Here is a 25,318-nt window from a genome sequence, read left to right on the forward strand (position 1 = left end):
GTCACATATTATGTATAGTAATATAACCTGTGGAGTTCATTAGCTGCATGTGTGTTGTACCTGACAATGTAACCTGACATTCAAATCCTGCTTTTGTATAAAGCTCTTTGTTTCGTGTTGCTTTAGACTAATGATCACACCTCAGACTCGTAACTCTTGTGTCGACAAACACAGAAACAAGAGCTCATTTTAGGGATCAGTATAAAGAAATGTTTTCTCTCATGCCCCGCGTTGACCTCACAATGAGGCCTGTGTGGCTCCATGACGACAATCAGTGTCTCCTGTCTTAAAATCACCTAAATGGACCACAGCTCAATAATCTTCTGTCTTGAGCTACACGAGGCAAGACAGGCTCCCGTCCCGATACATATTCTCATTGATTGAGCCTCGCACCGGCTCAATACCAGTGTGACATTCCTGCTGACTGCTGGAATTGACCTAAAGCTCTTCTCTACAGAAGAACAAAATACCTGTCAAGCCTTTTTATAAAGCGCTTATCACAGTGAGAACACAGAAGCAACCATGCTGCATTTCACAAATAATAAATCAGCTTTTTGAGACGTTCCGAAAATGGATCATTGTCATTGTCTCGAAGTACTAACTTGGAGGAAATGGAGGAGGAATAGATGACATTTGTGCTTTGGTTTTTAATACAATCTTGCATACCTTTTTGTCTCTTTTCTTGGCATGTTGTATTTTCAGAGAATCGTGTCCCCATTAGCCCTTTGTCCGCGTCTGTGCTCTCGGCAGATATAATGAGACAACATGCCAGTTTTCATTGTTCACCCACCAACAACGTCCAGCGTCGGAGAGGTTAACTTTGTCTCTAAGACACGTTCATACTAAACGAGCTCTGGTGTGTGTGTGTGTGTGTGGAGATGGAGGGAATTGCGGTGATAATGACGATGACCTGTTTTGATATGCAGCCACGTCTCGCAGCTCTATTTGGTATTTGGTGGTTGAGGGGTGATGACAGACTGTCATATGGAGAGGGTTAGATTAAAAGGGAGCTTCCAGGGTGTGCATACAGGTAACATAGCTGTGGATTTGGGCATATTGTGATATGGTGTGTGTAAGAACGTATCTGTAACTAGCATGAGTGTGTATTCTGCTGCAGAAATAGAAGGAAAATCACGAATGACAACATGGGTGTTTTGTGAAATACGTATATTTGTTCTCTCGCGATTGTTACAGGAGAAAAATCAATTCACACTTTGCCTGTCTGTCCACATAATGCTGTAATATACAGTACATACACTCACCAGCTGCTGCTGCCCGTTTGCTTCAAGGTTCGCCATGTTCAAGGTGATTTATGTGACTTTGAACATGGTTATGGTTTATGGTGCCAGTCGGGCTGCACGGAGTGTTTCTGAAACTCCCGATCGACTGGGATTTTCACGTACGACAATCTGTAGGGTTTACAGAGATTAGTCAGGGAAAATAGAAAATGCCCAGTGAGTGGCAGTCATCAGTGCAAAAGTGCTTTGTCGGTGCTCAAGGTCAGAGGAGAATAACTCGAATATCCACTTGTTACAACCCAGGTATGCAGAACACCATTTCAGACATGCAACTCCATTACATCAGACTTAACTAAATCTACTAAATTGTTTGTCTCGTTTGTTTTCGCCATGATAAAACCAAAGAGAAAAAAAAAAAAATATGAGTTTTTTTTTTCCATTGGGTTGTGTGCCAGAAATGTTCTTAGCCAAGAGCAGTTAATTGGCATCCTTCCTGTGATGACAGACTGCAACAAGTTGGTGTTTGTAGCCAAGAAATAGTCTGGCACATAACCTCCCGAACCACAACATCTTACTCTTTTGGTTCAGTACATGTTCATTTGTGAGCTTCTGGTGTCAGCTGTGTTATCACTAGCATTTTGTCCCTGTTAGTAGTCTTTATGCAAAGCTGTGGAAAAGTGGTAGAATGAGTTGTCCTTTAATTGAAAGGTCATGGGTTCAATCCACAATGTGTCCCTGGGCAACACACTTAACCCCAGGTTGCTTCTAATAGCTATGACACCAATGCGTCTTGGGTATCTTACCTTACACATCTGCCAAAATATTGAACTATTCCTATAAAGTGTATTTTAATATTTCCATTTTGGTTAAAGGAATACTTCACCGATGTGCATTTACCTTTGTATTACTAGAATAGTATTACTGGTAGACCAAGTCCCACCAGTGACAGTGACCTCTTCTGGCGACTTTTTACGACAGCCGATGGCGACTTTCCTTACTGAGGAGTTGGCAACAGTGCCCCCTATGAGTGGGTCTAAGAAGTGCAGAATTAGCATTGCAGTTTCAAGCCTCAGACCAAGGCTGAAAAAAGAATGAAGATATATATTCAGGGGAATCTGAGGTTGGGAAGCACACTTTTTTAAAAGTGCTACCCCTATTCTAGTAATATAAATTTCTTTAAACTAAGCAATAATAAACAATTCTATGTTTTAAGCTAGTTTAAGCACACTTAGCATCAGCTTCCTTTCACCCATAGCCGCACCTGCACTAGTGCCAAACGTGGCAGTCGTCAGTGGAGCACAAATCCACCCCCATCCATGAGTAAGCAGCCGTGCAGCCTTTCCACCCGCCACTGCCTTAACCAGTTACTCTAAAGCTTAGTTTTGTGCCATGCTGTGTGAACTCACTGCACACGAGTGGAGGTTTAGCTCAGGTTAATATTTAATAAATGCACTCATGTTCCATTTGTAAGCATTAACTTAAACTTGATATCAGGCGTGATTACTTTAGCACATGGGGCTTGGCAGAGTGAAGGAGGGTGAGTGCTTGCTGAAGCCACCACTGCCTCTTCAGACCTCTTTCTTTTTTTTCTTTTTTGCAACTGCTTGGATTTTAACCTCTCTGTGTTTGCTGACTCTGGATGTGCTTTGGTGTGAGAAGAGAAATGTCTGGCTCATCCTGCAGACAACCTTCTGCACTCCCAGAAAAGAGGGCTGCTGCTGCTGGTGATGATGCTGCTGCCAATACTTACCTATATTGGCCTTCCTCTTTAACACTTGGCACTGGTTGCGTTATTTTCTTAGTTTGTATAAATCGCATTGCCTTAAACTTTTGTTATTTAAATTATGTATGCTTCTCAGCTAAGTGAATGAAAGATTATAATGGCGCTGCTTGCAGCAGAAGGGAATGCTGCACTTAGTATGTGTGCATACACAGTAGTGTGTGTGTGTGTGTGTGTGTGTGTGTGTGTGTATTAAGAAATCTAATGAGCTATTTGCTGGCCTCACACTTTTGATGTTGTTTGTATGCAGCCAGTTATTATTTGCCGTCCAAAACTGTGCTGTGTTTTATACGGAGAGCCAAAGTTTTTGCTTCAAGCGCGAAGCACTGTCCTTTGCTCACAAACAGTCTCAGAAGACACAACGACAAAGATAATGATGCTGTTGCATTTTGATTTCGGAAAAACAACATTTGTGGCCGATCTTCTGAAGCTATTAGTGCGATATGATGGTTCGAATGGGAAAAAAAAAAAATGTGTGGACTCAATAGTAGTCAAACCTGACTCAAATGAAACAGGTAACACGGCTCATTTTGCATTTTGATAGAGACTAGCCAGCATTTATGTTTCATGTCCTAGAACCCTGTTGCATACACAGGCTGGACCAAACAGCTTATAGTAAAAGAAAGGGGAAGAAAGGGCATATTTCCATTATAATATAGCATCAGTCTGAAACTGTCAATGTTAAAATGCTCCCACGCCCCCTACTCCTTCCCTCCTCCTGTCTCACCAGCTGTTTTCTGCAGTTAAGAGTGCGACCCTCTCTGAACCCCCAGAGACAGCTTGGTAGAAACGAGGGCATGCTGTGTAAACAGCCTCTCTATCGCTCTCTCGCTCCCTCCCTCTCACACGTGTGCTTTCTCTCTCTCTCTCCCTCCCTCTCTGTTTGAGGTTCTGTCACTGGCTTTCAATTAAGTTGCTGCATTTGTACTTTGCATCTAACTGAAGCAGACAGTGCCTCATTTGCACAGTGCAAAGGCAGTGCGGACAAACACATTCAAATAATAATAAAAAAAACTACCACTTATAGGGCTGTGTAGAAAGTGATCCAGCCCTGTGGCTGGCTGGATGTTTGGCTGTCTGTATGTCCATCTTTGTTGTCAGCCAAGACAGCAGCTCCCAGAATTCTCCTCCCTGCACCTCCATTTCACTGATAGTACTGCTGCTGCTGCTACTTCTGCTGCTGCTGCCAAGACCTGATAAGCAAAAGTATATTGCTCCAAAAAATAGTGAAGGCCAAGGGTTAAAGGCGACAGTCATAATCTGTAATAAATGCTTTATTACATGTCATGGCCTTTTCTATCATGACCGACCATAGTCCCAGGACCTCTGACATTTGATCTCGTCTTTGTGACTTTGTAAGAGTGCATTCTACTCGGCAAACAAGGGCGTTTTATTCAGAATTTGATATTATTTTGAACGTGGGATTTAAAGTTTGTGTTCAAACTGTAGTTACATACTCAAAATGCATCTCATAAGTGCCTATTTATGTCCAATAGCATGTTGGAGACGTAAGCCCTACAGTATGAATTTATTCAAACAAATCACGGGTCATTATAAATTTGTTTAGACTTGATTTTTGGGAAAAGTGACAGCTGTTGTAAACAAAAACAGCGGACCCAAAAACAACATCACAACAGCCAGTAGCTTGGCTTGTAATTAGGAAGCAGCCATTAATCCAGTATGGCCTCCTGTCCACTCTTTTAGGAATGACAAGGACGGCAGACAGCTGCTAAGATATTCTTAGATTAGAGCCAACCTTCCAACTTGTTTGCGTTTTACATAATTCTCCCCATTTTCAGTGATAAACTACATAAGACCACAGCAGGATTTCAGACGCGTGTGTAACTTTTAAATATAAGCAAAGGTCCCTGCGATGGAGTGGCAACCCGTCCAGGTCGCACCCCGCCTTTTAACCTGTGTCAGTTGGGATTGACTCCAGTGACCTTTGACCTTCATGTGGTCAATAAAGCGATAGACAATGGATGGATGGATAAACAAATGTCTTTCACAACCTGTTTTTTTTTTTTCAAATGAGTTCACACAATGCTGATTCAGCCTTTCCGCTCCACACAACCCTCCGTGTGCTTCTCAAAATAGTGGTGTTCAGATCTCTAGTAAGACGGATGAGCTTGTGGTCCCAGTGTGGAATCAAATGGGCTCGTGTGACTGTAGTGTTAAGTGTTTCACTGAAATGAAGCCGCAGGGAGCTTCTCTGTTGCTCACTGTCACCGTCAATGGCTTTCAGACAGTTAAGGCAGAGAGTAAAAAGGAATTCTTCGGCTGAACCTTGAGGCAAAGAGCTTCCTCCATTCAAATTCTCTCACACTATCTTCGTTGTTCCTCTCCCTTCCACTAACCCAGAAACCATGTGTGGCATCATCCACTTAGTTACAATGAGATTCTGCACCTGCCTGTACTTCATTCTATTGTAATAATGTGTGTTTAAAGTTGTTTACTTGTTTATTCCCCCCTGTGAAATGCTTTACACTTGCTTTAATGATCCCATCTGGGATTATTTTAAGTTTTTTCCAATTCTTATTCTGAAGTATGGCCCATGTAGCTGAAGCCTGCTACTATAACTTGTTTCTCTGTACCAGAGAGCTCTGCTGGTGTCCCAGAGCTATTAAAAATACATCAGCATGTCACTGGGGTGTAGCACAACATTCTGCGCCCTATACATTAGCAGTCTCTGTGGGCCCCCCTTTTCCTATCTTGATCCACGTGCATTATCTCACACATCTTTTGAAATTGTTTAAATAACCACTTAAAACCAAGTATTAATAATGTGTGGTATGTGCTCCCTCTTCTCTTACAACGCTGTTGCTTACAATCATTGCACAGTTTAATTATTTAGATTCATTCTGTGGATTAAGCAAAGTACGTGTCCTGTCCAAACCTCTGACTATACCTGGGTATACCTGAGTATGCCTAGAGGGCAGTGGTGGATCAGTGGTAGAGAAATTCGTCTTTCATCTGGAAGATTGTAGATTTGATTTCCGGTTCCGTTGATATTAAAATTGCAATTATTCTTCTCTTGAATTCTGGATTCACTCTACGTTTTAAATGTCTGAAAATGATGGTGTATAATCCGGTATTAACATGTCTGTCATTTGAAGGCTGAATTTGGACACATTTTTTTAAGCCTGCACAAAGCCGCTGGTGTCATAAGAACCTTAACAAGTCCATTGATAGCAAACATGTTGTGCTCGTTCTCTGGGAACAAGCCTAAAATGATTACTGGTAGAGATTTTAGTAAGCACTTCTCCAGAATCCCAACTTTTGGGGGTTTTCCATTATACAGTTCTAGCACTGCTTGACTCAGGGTTGTGTTTGCTTTTCCATTAGGGATAGTACCTGGTGGCCAATACAACTTTTTCACTTCCGATAAGATACCGATATTGCAGCCTTGAGTATTGGCCGATACCGAGCGTTTATATCGGAGATTTTAATGGCAGGCCGATATAATCCGTTTTTTGGCTGATATCGGATCGATATCAGATATCAATATCGGATCGGGACGTCCGTAGCTTTTTTTTTTGTTCAGGCATTTGCTTTCACCCACACCGTCCTGCTGCAGGAAATAGTTGTTGGTGTTTATTAATCCACAGCTGGAAAGAATCACCCAAAACTGCAGTTTTATCTCTGTTTGTATCAGTGTTTGTTGAGAACTTTTTTTCAGAGTATATTTACCAAATGAAACCAGAAATAATACATTATAATTTTTTTCAAGATGCATGTCTTAGTCAAGTGGGTGTGGGGGTGACTGCCTCAGGCATGAGAGATGGCACATTATAGGCTTTGGTCTGTTCATCTTCAGGTAAAGACTGATGGCAGCCCTAGCTCTGAAGACCACATAGAACTTGTGCTTAGTTGGATCTTTTCTCAAAAGTGGATGACATAAATCGGCAGGACTGAAACTTGTCATTCTGGACAGTGTGTCGACCCCTCGACAGGGGTCGGTGGATGGGACCAGTTGTGTGGTTTAGAAGGAACAAAACTGCAGTGCCGTAACCGATGAATAATTGAACGTCACTTCAACTCAAATTTATTTCGAGAGCCCACTATCACACACAGTGTCTCAACAGTGCCTTGCAAGCCAAAGGCAGCAATAAAGAAATGACTGCTCAAACAAACCCCAACACACAAGAAAAGAAAGAAAATAAAGCTCAGGAGAGATTCATCCTCCTTGGGCAGCTGGGTGTGCAGCACCTGTGGTAAGTATAAAATGTCCTTTTAAAACCAGGCGAACTTGTAACATGTATACGATTATAACTCTCATACAAGAGGTCTAAGGATAGTTCCCAGTGAAATTGGTTCAATTGAAAAACATCAACATCAGCTCTAACATTAGTTATTCAGTTTGCTGTAAGTTCAGCAGAGCACAGAGCACCCACAGCTGGCTGGGGTCAGTCGGCAGTGTGGGGTTGCTGCGAGGTAGTTTGAAAGTTGGAGGAAATCCAGCTCTTTCACACACTCAACTATAGCTTTTAAGTACTGCAGAACACCCCTGTGTTCGCTTGATGGATGGCCATAGAGATTCTTTTCAAAAGAAAAAAACATTTTATCTGCAGTGTTGAGTGACAGTGTTTTCTTAGCGTATCCATCTTCATTTGAGCTAATGTGCTCTATTGCCATGTGTGTTTGGGAACGGCTGAAGAGATGAGTACAAGTATTCATGTCTGAGCGATTTTCACAACTGTAGATGGGCTTGTGTATCACTCTGTTCTTAACTTCAACGCTCACTCACACATCTCATTTCCACAATCCCGCTCCAAACAGCTGAGCGATGTGCTCCGGTATCAAGGGTGAAAGTGAATCTGGCTGCTCGAATTCCCTCCTCCTCCTCCTCCACTGCCCTGACACCTCGTCTTTGCCTTAAAAAAATGGCTCTAACGAGATGCAAACATGTGAATTAGCAGTGACGTAGACGGAGCGCCCATTTAGGTGTAAATGGCAGCGATGGCACAACTGTCACATTGTAAAATGGGACTGCGCTGAGATCACAGTGTGCAATATGTAATCAAAAATGGAGGAAAATTGCATTGCGGCTGGGGAATGGAGGGATCAGGAAAGAGAGGGAGGGAGCCGTCTGAGTCAGGCATACCAGAAGAATCCTTCTCTCTTCATCTGTCTCTGTGGTGTTCGTCTACATGATGCCATCACTCTTCATCGCCTTATCTCGCCTTACCACTGCTTTTCATTGTTGTCCCTGCTACAAGCCACTTTTTGTTAGATGCACCTGATAACGTATTTTCATGCTTTAATTCTCTGCATGGTTGGCTGCATTCATTCAAGAGCGCCCCCCCCCCCACCCTCCCTCTCTCTCAGCTGCGATGTCACAGGGGGCTAAATGCCTCCACAGTTGGAGAACGTGGCAGCAACAGTCCAGGTCCTGGTGCGACTTCCTGGCGGTGCTGAAAACACCAAGGTCGCTCATTTTTTAAGCTGAGTTTCTTTTTGCTTTAAAGGCACTGCAGTGGCCAGACCCCTTACATGCAGACACACTCTCTATTCCTTAAAAGCTGTGGTATCAATGTGGTTTCTATGGTAATGGACCCAGAGCCATCAAATGACCAACAGCTGTTTTATGCCGTAAGTCAGCACTAGAGCAGCTATTATTGGTTTTGTAGAGCTCATGAAAATAAAATGGTGGCCAGCAACAGATGTTTGTGTGCGACGGCTCTGTAAATGCACCAGCTCGGCTCCGTTAAGCAACACGCGGACAGAGCTTATTTATGTGGAGAGGCCTCTATTGGTACAGAGTAAAGGATTCTGGGTACAGAGGCTGCAGTGGCTACATTCTCTTTGCCGCACCAACCTTAAAAGTGTTAACAAAAGTAAAAACCCATGGGGCGCCGCACTATTCTGATCTATTGTTACAGGAGACAAATGCATGTTGTGGTACAATGAATATCGACCTGCGAGGGAATGAGGAGTGGACCTGTGACCATGAATATGAGCGTGTGTGTGTGTGTGTGTGTGTGTACCAGGTATTACTAATGTTGTGGGGACCAAAACCTGTTTACACAGTCACATTATGGGGACTTGTCCTCCTTGTGGGGACAAAAAGCAAGTCCCCATAACGTAAATTACTACATTTTAAGGTGAAGATATGTTTCATGGTTAGGTTGAGGTTAGGGTTAGGGTTAGGGTTAGGATTAGGATTAGGCCAGTAGTAATTGTGGTTAAGGTTAGAGTAAGTCTCCAAGAAATGAATGTAAGTCAATGCAATGTCCCCTCAAGTCATGAATGTCGAACATGTGTGTGTGTGTGTGTGTGTGTGTGTGTGTGTGTGTATGTGTGTACCAGGTATTACTAATGTTGTGGGGACCAAAACCTGTTTACACAGTCACATTATGGGGACTTGTCCTCCTTGTGGGGACAAAAAGCAAGTCCCCATAACGTAAATTACTACATTTTAAGGTGAAGATATGTTTCATGGTTAGGTTGAGGTTAGGGTTAGGGTTAGGGTTAGGATTAGGATTAGGAGAGTAGTAATTGTGGTTAAGGTTAGAGTAAGTCTCCAAGAAATGAATGTAAGTCAATGCAATGTCCCCTCAAGTCATGAATGTCGAACATTGTGTGTGTGTGTGTGTGTGTGTGTGCGTGTGTGTGTGCGTGTGTGTGTGTGTGTGTGCGCGCGTGCGTGCGTGCGTGTGCGCGCGCGTCACCTAACATAGAGCCACAGCCACTGAGCATTCTGTAGTGGGTTGCGATTGGAGGAGATGAGTCACTGCTCTCAGACAACACCTACCAACATCTTTCCCTCTCTCACACACACACACACACCGACGCCGACACAGGTGTGTGCAGATGTTCTTCTAAGGACACTAACGAACCCTAACCTTAACTTAACCAATCTTAGACATAAACTTATGCAGTTCCAAAGAGATGGCCTTAATCTCCATGAAGACTACTGGTCCTGGCAAGGTCTGTGTTTATGCAGGAAAAGGTCCTTAAAACGGGTGCCTTTTCAGATTTGATTGTCACTCACTCATCTTCATCACCGCTTTATCCTCCACATGAGGGTCGCAGGGTGCACACATAGAGACAAACAACTATCCACTCTCACACTCATACCTAACGGTCAACTTAGAGTGTCCGCTCTTTGCCTAAAGATTTGATTCAGTGTTGGAAAACTACTTAGATTATTGAAGCTCATTGTTCACTCATTGCTCGTTTGTATTATAACAGAGAGCAGGGATCAATGTCAGGGAAGACGTTGCTCTTAACTGTTGCTTTTGTCTCTTGAAATGGCTTTGATTGTATCAGCGTCGTGTAATTAATGTTAATTCTTTAATTAACGTTCCTTAAATTGAAATTTGGCTACTTTATTATTAGCATGACCTCTAAGAGCTTGTGTCGTTATCTGAACTAAGATTATGTGATCGACAGAGGACTTACAGAAGCTCAACATGAAAGCGCGTAATATTCTTTGGAATTTAGAAATCACACAGTGAAAACCAAACGTTTCAATAGGATTTCTTTTTTGTTTTGCTGTGGATCAGGAGGAAGGACAGGGTATCAATTAATCACAGGATGGGTGGCGTTATCCACCTGTCTGCATATTAATATGTCCTTGAGCAAGACACTTGATCCAGAATTGCTCCCATTGCAGCACTTTGCAGAACATTAGCTGGCGAGGTAGAGGTAGAGAGGCTCTGTACTAGTGCAGCAAGTATTCACATCTCCTTATGTTTGTGATTTACACTGTTGAACATGTATAGCAGCCACACACGTATGGGTATGTACTGTATGACTTGAGTGTACCTACTCTACTGCGTATCCTTGGGACACAGGTTGTTGATTCCTGAGTGGCTGCAGCTACAGAGTCTTTTTTGGTCCCTCACATATGGAAATGTTTAATTTATCTGAATCTTCTGAGTCATTAATAAATTAAGTTACTTTGGGATATTGAGAGCAGCCAATATGTATAAGTATATATGTGTGTGAGAAGACTTCCCCAGATAAATAAAAAGATAGATATTAGAGTCATTCCAGTGTCTCTGGCCAATTAAAAACCAATCTTCTCGCTGCTTTCGCATTAAGTTCATATTGATTCATCTTGTTCACAGCAGACTTGAGAATTTCCCAACTCCAGAGGGAGTTTTGCCGACAGTGAATTACATGCTTTTACTCCGTTTGCAAGGCTGACCAGTGCGAGAGGCTCCACTATTTTACGGTCATGTTTTAAATACTTCCAAAAAACGGCAGCTACAATAACGGATGCACGGCAATGTGATCAGCCTAAAAGCTCAGCACAACATGTCTGATCTCGGGCTGTAGCCAAGTCAGTGCTAATGAAACAATAGTCCCTTGATGTGCGAGGAGATAAACGCAGCCCGACTGATATGGCTGAGTCTTAGATGAAGGTGCTCATCAAGAGAGGCTCCATCCTTTATGCAGAGCGAGGATCCTCGTCAGCTCATAATGCTTCGTGATTTGACGGATGTGCGTCTGATTCCGTGTCATCTGATTACTTGTCGCACAGTGGGTGTCGTTGGCCTGCTGCTAAACTTTGGGCCAAACGACGTGTTGATTACGCGCACGGATATATTTCAAAGCTATGGGCTGAGTGACAGCCACAAGGTACCGCTAGAACATTGATGACCTGCGCTAATGGGGCATGACTGTTTCTCCTGGTGTCGTCAAGTCTGGAGGTTACGCAGTCTCGCCACTGTCTCCCCTCTCCCTCTCTCTCTCTCTTATCCAGTGTTGTATGGGCAAGCCAGAGTGGGTTTGATTTGCACACTCATGCCGGTTCTATTCCAGCCTTCACACAGCCACTCAAGGATGATAAAATACAGTGCCGAACGGGAGCTGGGAGCCTGCAGCCTGCAGGCTGTTCACTAGGGGATTTTAATTTAGTTGTCTTTTTTTCTCACACTCCCTTTCTCTTGCCTCTTTCCCACAGTGTTTGTGCATCCTTGCATGCTCCAATGTGATTACAATAGGGAGAGGAGCACACTGGTGTGTGGACGTTATGTCACAGAGTGGCTTGCAGATTTTGCATTTATAACGGCATCGGTTAAAAATAAAAGGCATTAAATATGCAAGACTCTGGGAACTGTTTGCTTGTAGGATCTACAAGTTGCTCGGTCCATCTTCTTGTCCAGTCACTGCGCTAAAACAAGGCACCGAGTCTGTAAGTCGCATTAATTGTGTGTGTGTGTTGTTTTGCAGGCCACATAACCTTGTACCCACTCTGCCTCTGAGCTGAGATTATGGATCAAGTTTAATTGACTCTGGTAATCTGATTTTGGCATGGGGCGGGGGGGATCCTGGATTAAAGTTGTAACTACATCACAAACAGGGAATTGGTGGCCTGTTAGCTGCACAGGCATGGGAAGAATGGAGGCATGTTTAGACATAACATGCCAGTTGTAATCCAGAAGAGGCTAGACTAAGCTGCCGTGTATGCTAATAGTGTTGCCTGCATGCATGGCTGTAATGAATTACGCTGCCAGTGGGTTAGTCGCAATGCCCCGCCACACAGATACAGTAATAAAGTGGATACAGTGCCGTGATAAAATACAATGGCAGTAATGATAATAAGTGTAGTGGAGGAATCACATTTGGTGCTGGCTGCTCAAGCCCCAAGCTGACATTCTGCTACTGGCTTCTGCAAAGTACAACAGGGAAGGGTTGTTCAGAGAACGCCGCAAGCTACGCTAATGGCCTATCAGTCACCGTGACAGCCGGGTCAGCAACAACTGCAACTTGAGCTCGTATCTATTGCACAGCACGCGGAGATCTGCGTATGACTTAAATATGCATTAGTCAATGTAAAATGTGCATGCAGCAGACTGTAAGAGACACAAAATACGAGATCTGCACAAGCCTTAAAGAAAATGATGGATGACCAGGTAATAGCAACAGTGGTAAAAAGCTGTAGTATATCAAGTCAGTGTTTAGTGTGAGTATTGCACATTCATCCCACTCAAGCCTTCTCTTTTGAATGTGCTGCAGTTTGCCCCACATCAACCCAGGAGTGCTGCAGCTCGGGCCCAACAATTTGTCCAGTTCTCCACCTTGCCATTTTTCTTTAGGTCAATCTGTCTGCTGAAAAGGACAAACTCCCTTCATCCTTCTTTCTTTTTCTTTTTTTCTCCTGTTCCTCCCAGCAGCCCTAAGGTCTTTTTTTAACCTTTATTTGTCCAGTGAAGGGTTCTGCTGAGCATGCATGCTCTGTTCCAGCTTTGCCCTTCTTCATTTGTATACTGCCCCATAAAATGACAGGTTTTCTTTCTGCTCCTGGCCCCCAAGTATCTGTTCAGCACTTTAGACGAGGGGGGGGGGGGGTCGTTTCTCAATGATTTTTAGCAAGGCCGGTTCTTTCCAAAAACCTTTGCTCTTCCTGTCGCTCTTTGGCTGAACTGCTCGTTCCACCAGCACCTTAGAAGTGTCAGACATTATGATTTCTTATGTTTTGGGCTGCATTTATGTGTGTGTTCATTGTTTTATTCTGTCAAACAACAGCTCGACACCAACTGAGTGGTCTTGGTAGAGCTTAGCTAATGTCAAAGGGATATAAAAAAACATTTAAATGATGTTTCTTTTCTTTACACATCACCCATCATTAATATCCTAAAGCAGGCCCTATGTGTGAACGTCGTGCTCTGCTGCTCAGATATGAAAGCCTCCCTTGCTTCTGCAGCTTCAGTCGCACCACATTTTAGCTACACAGCTCATCTGGAAAGGATGTACAAGTCTGTCTTGGTTCATCTGGATGCCGAGAACAGCGCGTTCTGTTGTCAGCAGAGCTTTTTTGGCTTTTAATCAGCATCCAATTTGCATGGTACCAACTCTGAATGTGTTTCAAGTATCCAGCGCATACTGAGGGAAAAAGATAAGTAATTGAGTATTCGAGGAATGCCAGCCTGCATGCTGAAAATGCTTTGACTTTGGTGTTACGGTCTCACTATGCAGCATTTTACAGACACGTGGGACTTGAAAGATTGAATACAGTAGCTCCAACAAATCAAGAATATAACATTAAGTAAGAAATGGAAATCCCCAAATTTCCATTTCCACTGTGTTTTTTTTTTTTGTATTAAATTATGTATTCAAAATACCAATATACTACTTAAAGTAACAAAGCATTGAGTAGTTTTGTGAGTCATTACTTCTTAGATAAATGACATATTAGGGTTTTTAAGAAAAGCAGCTCAGCAAACACACATAAACACAGACTCACATTGATTTCCGTTCATTTAGACAGTGTTTTTTTTAGACAACTTTAACCATAACCACAATACAATTCTTAGACCTAAACCTAGCCAGTTTCTCAGTAATGAGGTTCTGCCTCATTACAACCATACAAGTACACACTCACACCTCCAACACACACACACACACACACACACAACTATGGTGAGCCTGATTTGTTGAGGTGAGCGATGGTTAAACAGGCCGACACTCTCTGTGAACATTCTAAGCCCATGATGATGATAATAAGTCCCATGAGAGTGTTTGACTTCCACCCTCACACCTAAAGCCATTTCACCGGAGCTGCTGTCACTCATCATGTGCTGCTTCACATGTGCTGCATCACATCTAACCGTTCAATACATCTGAGCATGGTTTAGTTCTTACTGATCCCATAACTGATTCCCTCTGAAATGTTTTCCTTTTGACCCTTAGTTCACTGGATGGATTTTGTCAGGTTTCTTTTTTTTTTTTTTTTTTTTTTTCATGATCTTAACTCATATGAAGTGCTATTTGCTCTTTGAGTGTACGAGTCTGCTCACAGCCTTTAGAGCTTCATTTCAGCTGCATTACTAATGCTTCTGGGCTACTTCTTCATTTTTTTCCTGCAACATCAGTTCATTGAACTGTAATTAACAGCAGCTTTCATTGTCCCTCCATGACGTCGCTCCGAGGACAAACACACTATTATATTTCGTCCCTTCTCTACGATATATTCTTGCTACTCAGTAGGAAACCGTGAAGAGTGTTTTCTTGCTTGATGTTTGATAGCTGTTGTCTCTCTTATCGCTTGCCCTATCTCGTCCGGGCCAAGCGTCAAGCTGCAAAGTCAATCATGCAGATTTTTTCCTCCATTACTTTTCAATAGCGCAGGCATATACGGGCCTGCAGAGGTATTATTACTACACCTGCTTTCGCTAACCTTTGGCATTGTGGTACGGACGGTCAGTGAGTTGGACATAAAGATTTATTGTTGGTGTCAAATGCAGCTAGTGCACGCCACAGCTATGTGCTGTTGGCTGCCGACTTGGGAAGGACATTGGTCAGTCGGGTCAGAATCTGTGATTGACAGTGTGTGTTTGGTGATGTGGATGCTCGTGCATTATTCACCATAAGTACTTGATGGAGGCATGCACAAAGACTCCCAACGATCCAACTTATTTCTGGGAACTGGCACCACAGTTACTGTTTATACCTCCAAAAAAGGGCTTAAAATCTGAAAGGGGAAATCCAGGATTTTTCAACCTGCTCTATAAATGTGGCTGTGTTAGTCATTAGAACATTTAGAATTGGTCCAGTAGGTCGGTGTGGTCGGCAGCTGCAAAAAACAAGAAGCAATGGCTACATTGTAATCCCATGCAGAAACTGCGGCATTCTATTTTATGTCCACTATAAGTGCTTGTTTTTGCAGATAAATGGCTCAAACTGTTCGTTATCGTTACGGTTATTCTCGCTCGGAGGTCTCACATAGGTGATGGATGTTTGATACCTCAGACACCGCACAATGCGCTGTCTCTCACTCCCGTTTACTGCTTAAGCTCCCTGTAACAAGTCTCAAGTTTCTGTGGGGATTTATAGCCAGAGTTTAGTGACGCGAGTGCTTCAGTAATGGTGTCAAACTCATAAACCAACAGTTTGAGCCATTTATTAGTCAAAAACAAGCACTTTTTAGTGGACTTTATGTGGAATGCCACCGTTGATGGATTGCATTGCATTACAGTGGAGCCGTTGCCGTCGTGTTGCAGCTGCCAGCCAAAACACATCTACTGAAGCAATTATAAAGGGTTTTTGTAATCCACAATTATAAACATAGAGCCCAGGTTGGAAAAGTCCCTTTTAATTAATTTAGGGAAGAATGATTTTAATTTCTGTATTTCACATCCTCTTTCCTCCACTAACACACAGAAAGGCCCTATTGGACTCAGTGATGAGTGACTGCTGCCTTACATCCCTCCAGTGTCCTGTCCCCCCCGAACCATTCATTTCATCTCAGGCCACTGCTCTACAACTGTGCTTAGAAATGCTCTGTTGAAGGTTGCAAACCCTCACCGGCCCCAACAGGCTCATCAGCCTTTGCGTAAACACGGAGAGAGAATCTCCCACTTGGCCACTCAACGAGACAATGATGGACTCCGCCAGCATGTATGTGGATCCGTCTCACGGACACAAACTTGCACGGAGCTGCTTGGTTTATGGAGATAGCGTACGCTTTATTTAGCGGCGTCAACATGACGGAGGCTAATTTTAAAAGTCACTGGTGGGCTCTGGGCCTGTGGCACAGAGCAGAGTGAGGCACTAGTGGGTTCCATTACAAGTGAGCTTGTTTCTTTTGTCTCTAACACAACAGATGCAAAACCATGTGGACACAGCGATACAGTTGAAACTTTTTTTTTTATTAAAAAGATGTCTGTAGAGTCTGAAGCCGGGGCTGTCACAGTATGTTCCGTGAGTGCTGAAGGAGTCTGTCGTGCCGATTCCAAAGCAGAATAAAGCAAAGCAAATTGACTGTGATGTTGATAAGAGCTTAATGAGCATCTGCTAACAACTGTGTCTGCGAGGAAACACAAAAAAGCAAATTAACTTTGTTTTCATTCTTCTTTCCCCAGCTCCTGTCCCACTTCTTGTCGACAGAGTAGGAAGATTATTGTTGCGTTCAGTTTCTCCGGCTATGAGTGTCAACAAAATGCATGAAATGCAGAAAGTAAATACTGGTGAAGAATATTCACTTGACAAGGTTGTTAGTCGTTTATGCTCATTTGGACAGCTTCCTGACATTTTCTTGACGTTCATTTGTGTTTTGCTTGCATGTCATATCCGGGCTGTGTAACAGTTGGAAAACGTATCATCTTCGTTTTGAGGATTGCTGTAACTATGCAGGCCTCGCTCCTGCTCGCTGATTATATTTGATTTGACTGGACTGCTTTTACGATGGTTTTTATCTGATCAACATTCTCCACTCTCTCTTCTTTTCCGCCTCAGGATCTGAAGAAGGTGCTGTCTTTCCCCCCATACCCTGGGGAGTTTTTGCACCCAGTCGTGTATGCCTGCACGGCGGTCATGTTGCTCTGCCTCTTCGCCTCCATCATCACCTACATCGTGCACCACAGGTAAGAAGATGTCACCACCTCGCTTGTGTCTGCCGTGGATGCTGTTCTTAAAGCAGTGAGTGAGCGCGTGTTGTGTGTTATTACAGCACGCCAAATCATCGTCACTTTAACACATCTGTGGCATTAATACAGTGTTATTGTCATAGCTCTTCGTTCCATATTAATATAAAATATATAGGAAATGTTTCAAATGTCACATAGCCGTTGAAATAGTGAATATGTATTGTGACGCTGTGAGAATAACGCGTTTGAATGCTGTCTTTTCAGATGTGAGTCTTTGCTCTTACGTTTGTGTCCTTGTCCTTACCGTGACTAAAGCAGCAAATTGATCAAACTAGGTGCAGCAGCATATGCGTCTTACATCCATCAGTGACACAGGGGACAAAGACAGGGTGTGTTCCTCTGCAGTCAGACGGTGTTGACAGCAGCATCCGTGTCGTCTGGCATTGCAGCAGTGACTGAAGTGAAATTGCAAAACTGCAGCCCCGGAAGAAAGCAATTTGAAAATTGCAGGAGATTAAGAATTGAGTTTGAACGGCAATGTCAACAGTTTCCAATCAGCACTGGACGCACCCATGTTTGATGGCCTGAGAATTAAATAAACCAAACGCTAAAGGTACACTTGGACTTAATGCAAAGATTAACTGTAAAGCCATCTAAAAAAAATGCTAAAACCCTCTAACAGGGGTATTTCATGAAATTCATGATGCATTTTTAAAACTACTATATACAACTATAGTGGTTGTAAAGCAACACAGTTTTGTGTACTGACTTGACACCTTATACGAATAAAAAAAACTATTTTATTTGACTGTCAAACCTTTTAAATTGAGAAACAGGACTTTCTGTGTTGCAATATTTTGCTTTTATTCTGTTACTCTCCTCAACCCTCTTTAGTTTTTGTGCTGCCTCTGCCATGCCACCCTTTTGTAGTTCTCTGTGTTGCACGGACGTGGAACCAGATGCCAGTGCAGGAGATGAAGACCTGCTCAGGGTCTGACAGTGGTGCCGTTCAAGTTGACGTACAATCAAAATAAGCTTGGAAATATTATTTGATGGTTGAAATCCTACAATACTACAGAAAAAAATCTGAAATTATCATTTATTCATAGGCAGTGATGCTCGCTCGCATTTTTGCTATTTCTCAGATGGAGTGTGGAGTGAGGAACATGATTAATTTTTCTGTTGGAATGATCACTATCAGTATCTAAGTTCATGATCCAGCTCCTTGCAGCTGTGACTTGATTCCGCTGCCTATTTCCGCACACGGCGCTCCATAGAGAGTTTTTTTTTTTCTCCTGTGATCCTCATATTAATACAACTACAACACTTCTCCTCCTTTTCCACACTTCCCTCCTCAAACCCTCCCTCTCTGTAGTAACACTCCAGTTGTGTAGTATCGCTCGACATGACTGACAGTATCCAAGCTGCGAAGCATCGGGAACATGTGTTTAATGGATAGAATGCGAGGAAAGGCTGGCACAGTGCGCGTTTTTTGCGCATTTGTCACTTTCTCACGTTGGTCCGTAACAACATGCACACATGCAGTAGAATGTGTGCAGCAGTATTCTTTGTCGGTCAGTGAGGTAAGTCAACGTAGACTGTGATTAATGGTGCAGCGTAGGGATGCATAAGGTGAGGACACTCTGCAGTGTCGCGTCTTTGAGTCCAGTTGGTGCAAGTTTTTGTGAAACAAGTTTTGTCAGAGTCATGACTCGGTCAAAATGGGAAACACACATGTCACACGTACAGACTGGATTCATAGGAACTTACTTAGTGTTATTGTCATTATGCTTGTGGCTGTCACAGTATGTTCTGTATCCCCCAAGGAAGAGGAAAAACAAAACGCATGAAAAAAATGAAAAAACACCATCCAGCTTGATTTAGTTTTATTTAATTTTATAATACAGTATATACTTTGTAATGGTAATGGCCCTTTATCACTGTGGACATTTTGGCAGGTGTTGCTGAAAACATTAATGATGGCTCTGTTGAGTTCATGTAAGTCAGGACAGTGTGACAGAGAGCCAGCATGCACTCGGAGACTGAACAAGCTCAATTTAAATCAGCCATCTTTCCTTTGATTACATCAGTGATGTTCCTACGAAATGTCTGTTACAAAAAAACTATACATCATAAGTATAGCCTATTAATTAAAATGACCAAACCACTGTGGAAAATCTAGACAAAAGTTCTTAATGTTCATAAAAAAAGATTAATAAATAATATGATACATTCATACATGACATAGCTTAGAAGTTTAAAAAGCTACTTGAGTATTAAAACTACTCAAATGATTTTGTTTCCTATTATGCTGGGAATTATTGTGAGAAAGAAATTCACATTTATATGTGTTTATTTTCTGAGCCAATGAGTAGCGAGTTGGAGGTCATGTGTCAAGAGAGAGGAGTTTGACGTGACACAGCTTACAGGTGCAAGATAATACAAGTTATTAGTGGAAATACGTAACCTACTGTACATATTTCATTAAGTTGGTTACTGTCATATTGGAGTATACAAAACGTGAACTCTACATGTTCAATGGAGGGACTGTTGTGAACAATTTCATCCGACGAGGAGTCTACGTTCAGACGGTTAGCCACCTGCGTTAGCCTAGCTCTACGGTGAGCAAGAAGCTAGCACTCTGGGATGCTAAGGGTGTGTGTTCGCCGACACGGGGAGCGCGAAACATCGGAGTGACCGAGATGAAGCTGGAGCACCATCGACATCTGCTGTGGCCTTTCAGGTGTTGCTGAAAACATTGATGATGGCTCTGTTGAGTGCATGTAAGTCGGGACAGTGTGTGAGCGAGCATGCTCTCTGAAACTGAACAAGCTCAATTTAAATCAGCCATCATTCCTTTTGATTACTTACATCAGTGATTTTCCTATAAAATGTCAGCTACAAAAATAACTATACATCATAAGTATAGCCTATTAATTAAAATGACCACAACATGGCCTCTGGTTGTATTTGAATAATAATGACCACCCACCTGTGTGATGCCTGATGTGTTTCAATGGCTTCAGTTAACAGAACAAAATCATTCATTTTTATTATCTATCAACTTTACTTTAGTACAACAGGTCATAGACAGAACTTGCTACAGAGCCAGTCCAGTAATGGACTAAAAATACAGGATTTCAGGCACATATCCAACTCTTTTGACAAAAACATGACTCAAAATGTTTTTTTTTTTACTGTTGCCACATCTGTATCTGTAATCTAATGTTGATAATAACTTGATAAGCTTTTATTTTGTAGGGCTTAGTTTGTTTAGCCTCAAGTGACAAAGATATATACCAAGTTGCATTAACTGCATTAACATGGAACATTGGTAAACACTTAATTACATGGAACATAAATTTTATGATTTTGTAATTGTGGTATATACGCTATATATTGATTTTAGAAAACAACATGGTATTGATTTCAATTATATAACCAGCCGATGGTACTGCATGCATGCCCTTCATCACAATTAGCACGCAATATTTCTGCATTTAACAGTGCTGCTACTGACGGTTAAGGGGGATTTCCAGCATGTTTGTAATAGTCACCAGTGAAATCAGTGCGCTGAATTTACCCAGTGTATAATGGTGTCGTATTATACAGTCCACAGCTTTATTGTCTCTTACAGTTGGCACAGCAGTGGTGCATGGGGAGAGAGCAGATGCAGAGAGAGGACAATTTTATTCCCCCTACCCTCTGGGAGATGGGGATGTGGAGGGTTGCCGGGTTAATGTACTTGACCCAATGAAAGCCCAGAGCAGAGCCTATGAAAACCCCCTTTCAGGGAGGTCAGGAGCTGGCCTGATTTACGGCCTCTTTCCTGGATGGAGTTCAGTACCTGGACCGCAGCAGAGGCATTGACAACAGCAGCTTTAACTCTCCTTTCTCTTAGACAGAGCAGTGAAGCCCAGCACCAGACACGCCTCATAGCTCACTGCTGAGCCACTGCTTCATCTACAGTTGGCTCACGTGCAGCCGGGGCTTCACTCCTCCATTTTGGGGAGCGGAGAATTCCGGCATGGTGTTATGTAATTTCAAATGGTGACGGTGACAGTACAGATTAAGAGGAGGGAGCTGACACAGGAAAGTAATTAAAAGAATCGATGGTCTGTTAATTCACATAGTACGAGCTTGTGCGTTGATATTGTGTGACCTACTTATTCTGTTTTCTAAGAACTGGATGGGAAGTGGCAATGTGGGTTAAGTGCTCTGTCCAAGGCTGCGTAAAGCCATGGGTGATGCCATATTTCAGAAAGTGCATATGAGTGCATAGTTTTGCATTGTGAAGCCTTCAATTGACCCAGTCAACTAGAAGCTGTCTTTTATTTTACCATCAAACCAGCAGAAGGAATCATACAGTGTTATTATGCATATCACTACAAATTGGCATGACAGTGGGTGGAAGAGGATTGTACGTTGTACACAGTGGTCATTGAAAAACACAGTTTATCCATATATATATATATATATATATATATATATATATATATATATATATATATATATATATATAGTTACTTAGTGAAGTGTAATACCAACATATTTCTATAGTAACCAACCTTTCAAGCTCGGTAATAATTTAATTTAATTATATAATTTGTGTGGGACATCGCTTTTGATTCAGAAACATTTCCACGTTACCTAGCTAATACCTGCATATTAACTTGGAAATAACATGGCATTAGTATAATATTTTCTCCTTATTAGAACACAAAATAAAGAAAAATAAAATGGTATTACCATAATATCACCTCCTTAGTAAGTGATAAGTGCTCCCCATTTTATATTGAAATAAAGAATAAACTGGGTCTGGAAATGTTGTCATAAAAGATTTTTTTTTACTTTTTGATAAGTTGTAAAATAATTTGAATGGATAAATCACGTAGCTTCCTGTGTGCAGAAATTGAATTGAATGTTTTCTAATTTTGTTTTCTTACATTATTAATGGTGTGATATTCTTAAATCCCACCAAGACAATGGAGTCGAAGAGTGAATGTGGTAACACTATGAATGATTTTGTTCATGTGGTTGATGATTGACAGTTATGTTGATGGCAATGTTCCCCACTCTAGAGTTGACAAAGAAATTCCAGCTTCTCCCCATGTATCATGCATTGTATGGTACGGTACATAACTGTTAAATCTAATTCAGTATTGTTATGTTTGTATAAAACATGTGATACGTACAGTATGTTTTAAATGTAAGAATATAATTTTCAGTTTTAAAAGGAATTTGAACCCTTGTCTGATCAAAAGTTTGCCTCGTCTTAAAGGTCTTTTCTTTCTTTTTTACTAATTTTTTGTTTCTTGCTCTATTATGACAGCGCAATCCGTATCAGTCGGAAGGGATGGCATATGCTTCTCAACTTCTGTTTCCACACGGCTCTGACCTTCGCTGTGTTTGCCGGCGGCATCAATCGAATCAAATACCCCATCATCTGTCAAGCAGTAAGTGCAGTCCCTTTTCATTCGTCCCACTCTCAAAGCTTTTCAGAAAATTGATTATAAATGTCTATTCAGGTGTTGGCAACCAGGGCACTGAGTGCTGATGTGGATGTAGAGCAGCCTTTCATGCTCCTGTGCCATGTATGGTGTGGTTGCTCTTTGACAAAAGCGTTCGCACAATGAGCCCTGATGGTTCATGCTTCTTCATCATGAATACATTGGCCCCCTGTCCCTCTGTTGTCTGTCTACATATGTGTGTGTGTGTGTGTTCCAGTAGGTTTCAGTGGTCACCCATACGCAGCTGTTGTCTGCAAGTGATTCATGGTGACAACCGTCTTGCATGGTGCTTGCAAATGTTAGCTTTAATGCTCACAGTTTATGTAATTGAATAATAAAATACAGTTGGTCCTAGTGTTTATGACGATAGTTATTCAGTTATTCACACATTTTTACAGTGCATGGCCAAGTGAATAAGTAAATAAATCAACCCTTTCAAGATCAGCATCAACGCACACACGCACTGCTCATTTATATTAAGTCACTGTATTGCCCTTATTGCTTATTTACTTTGATTGATACTTTTGCTTTTTGCTTATTTACCTACCTATTGTTTTTTTTATCAAGCTCCTCTGTTGAGGTTTTTCATACATTTATATTTGTAAAGTATGACCAGTGTGACACCAAACATTTTGACAAAAAATTGTTGTCACCTCCACCAGCCACAGTATTGTCCCTGGGAGTGTGTTAGCGTTCTAAATGTTTTTAGAGTGTAATTGTAGCCTCATACTGCTTTTTGGAGTTTTGCTGTCATACCTCATCTGTCTCGTTTAAATAAAAGCATCTAAAGGGCTGCATATTGTTAAAACTGAAATAGACAACCCTTTGGCTTGGAACCTATCATTATGATGTTAAAACTGCAACTGCAATTGCACAGTGTAATGGCAAATAGAAAAATGACATCATCTGTGTTCATATTGATTCCCTATAATCTCTGCTTTACACAATATTATTCTGTTTGCCACAGGGACAGGGTGTTTTTAATGGCGATATGGTTTACAGCACAAACAAATTGTCTTTTTCCGTGTCCAAAATAATTAAGGGAATAGCATTCATTCAGTGTCTGTTGTGTTTTTCATGAAGTGTTGCATATTGTGACACCACACAGGGTTTGAGGAAAAGTACGTTTGTCCATACCAGTGTCTCGCTCCTACTGCGTCTCTGTGACAGTGACATGAAAAATGCTAACATTTCTTCAAAACACCTCCGTAAACTGACGTCGGACTAAAGTGGTTTTCTGAAGTCTCTCTGGATCATCATAATTGCTACCGACACACATTACCATCTACCGCTGCCTGTGATAATAAATATTAGGAAGGCAGCCCCAACTTGTGATGCAGACGAGACGGAGAGCTTTGTCACTGCAGTTAGATTGTCTGACCATTTGCAATCACTGCATGGTCACATGGGTAGAGCCTCCACTTATGCCTCACTCATGGTTATGAATAAGAAGAGCGTGAGAGACTTGGTGATTTGGGATGTCAGCATCGATTTGGGAACGGGTCAGAGAAATGCCTCATTTCTGAAATGAAATAATGTATGTGAAAGTAGAGTAAATAGAAAAACAAATGCCTCATTTGATGTAAAAAAAAAACTGTTAAAGATAGGGTTGGAGATACTGGATAAACTGTTCGAGCAGGCTACATTTTGAATTCAAAAGACCCTTTCTTCAGACTTCCCACCAGAGCACAGGAACACCCAACGAACACAGATTCACGAGCGCTGAATTTTGGGATACTTCAATTGACAATGTGATGATGAAAAACAACAAATACTCTTTGTTGAACACTTTAAAACACCTGTTGTTGTCACTTATTTGCCAACATGGCTGCAACCGTCTTGTTGGAAGCAAGCTACTGTAGCATAAGCTCGGGCGTTTTCTTCTGAGCATGCACGATTAATGCACAGAGGGGTACACCCATAGGGGAGGGGGACAGTTTGATTGATGCATCACGATCAAATACATTATTTCCGCATGATCGGATGACGTTTTTACAGACCTGTCCGTTCCACAGCTGACTGACATTTATCATTTTTGTGACAAGGCATTCATTAATTGGTTACATTCAGGAAGAGGATTTTTAGCAGTACAGTAAAAAAGTGCTCGAGAAAATCACCTCCCAATCTACCTTTAATCTTTGTGTGCTGAGTTGTGATAAAGAGTAACACACAAAGAGATCTTTGCAGGTGATCCTGTCACATAGCAATATCTAAGGGTAGTGTACAATACGCCTAAGCTGGCGAGTAAAGTGATTAATGTAACTCACAGAAAGGCATTAGGAATTTCTCTCACTAGAGAATTCCTTACATAATGGCAGGCTGTGAGTGCATGAACTGGATGTACTGTAGATTCATCCTCTTGAAACAGTGAGTGCAGCCCATTTACCATCATTTGTGGAGAACCCATCATAGCGAGTGTCGGAATACAGAGACTGAGGCGACATCCATTCTACTTAGTTTTGTTTCTCAATC

The 25,318-nt window shown here is 42.0% G+C and overlaps 1 protein-coding gene across 3 annotated transcripts in view; it reads left to right on the forward strand.

The window, feature by feature from the left end:
- The window catches only part of LOC131474213 (adhesion G protein-coupled receptor A1), a 134,689-nt gene that overhangs the window by 97,199 nt on the left and 12,172 nt on the right, over positions 1 to 25,318 (forward strand). For 2 of the 3 annotated variants that reach the window (XM_058651976.1, XM_058651977.1), the window contains 2 exons: positions 17,206 to 17,333; positions 22,669 to 22,792. In XM_058651976.1, the coding sequence (XP_058507959.1) occupies positions 17,206 to 17,333; positions 22,669 to 22,792 (252 nt within the window). Of the gene's footprint in view, positions 1 to 17,205; positions 17,334 to 19,706; positions 20,120 to 22,668; positions 22,793 to 25,318 lie in introns of those variants that run through there. The other variant, XM_058651978.1, reaches the window with a different exon arrangement.

The sequence above is a fragment of the Solea solea genome, chromosome 15 (assembly GCF_958295425.1).
Source record: "Solea solea chromosome 15, fSolSol10.1, whole genome shotgun sequence".
In the NCBI taxonomy this organism is placed as follows: Eukaryota; Metazoa; Chordata; class Actinopteri; order Pleuronectiformes; family Soleidae; genus Solea; species Solea solea.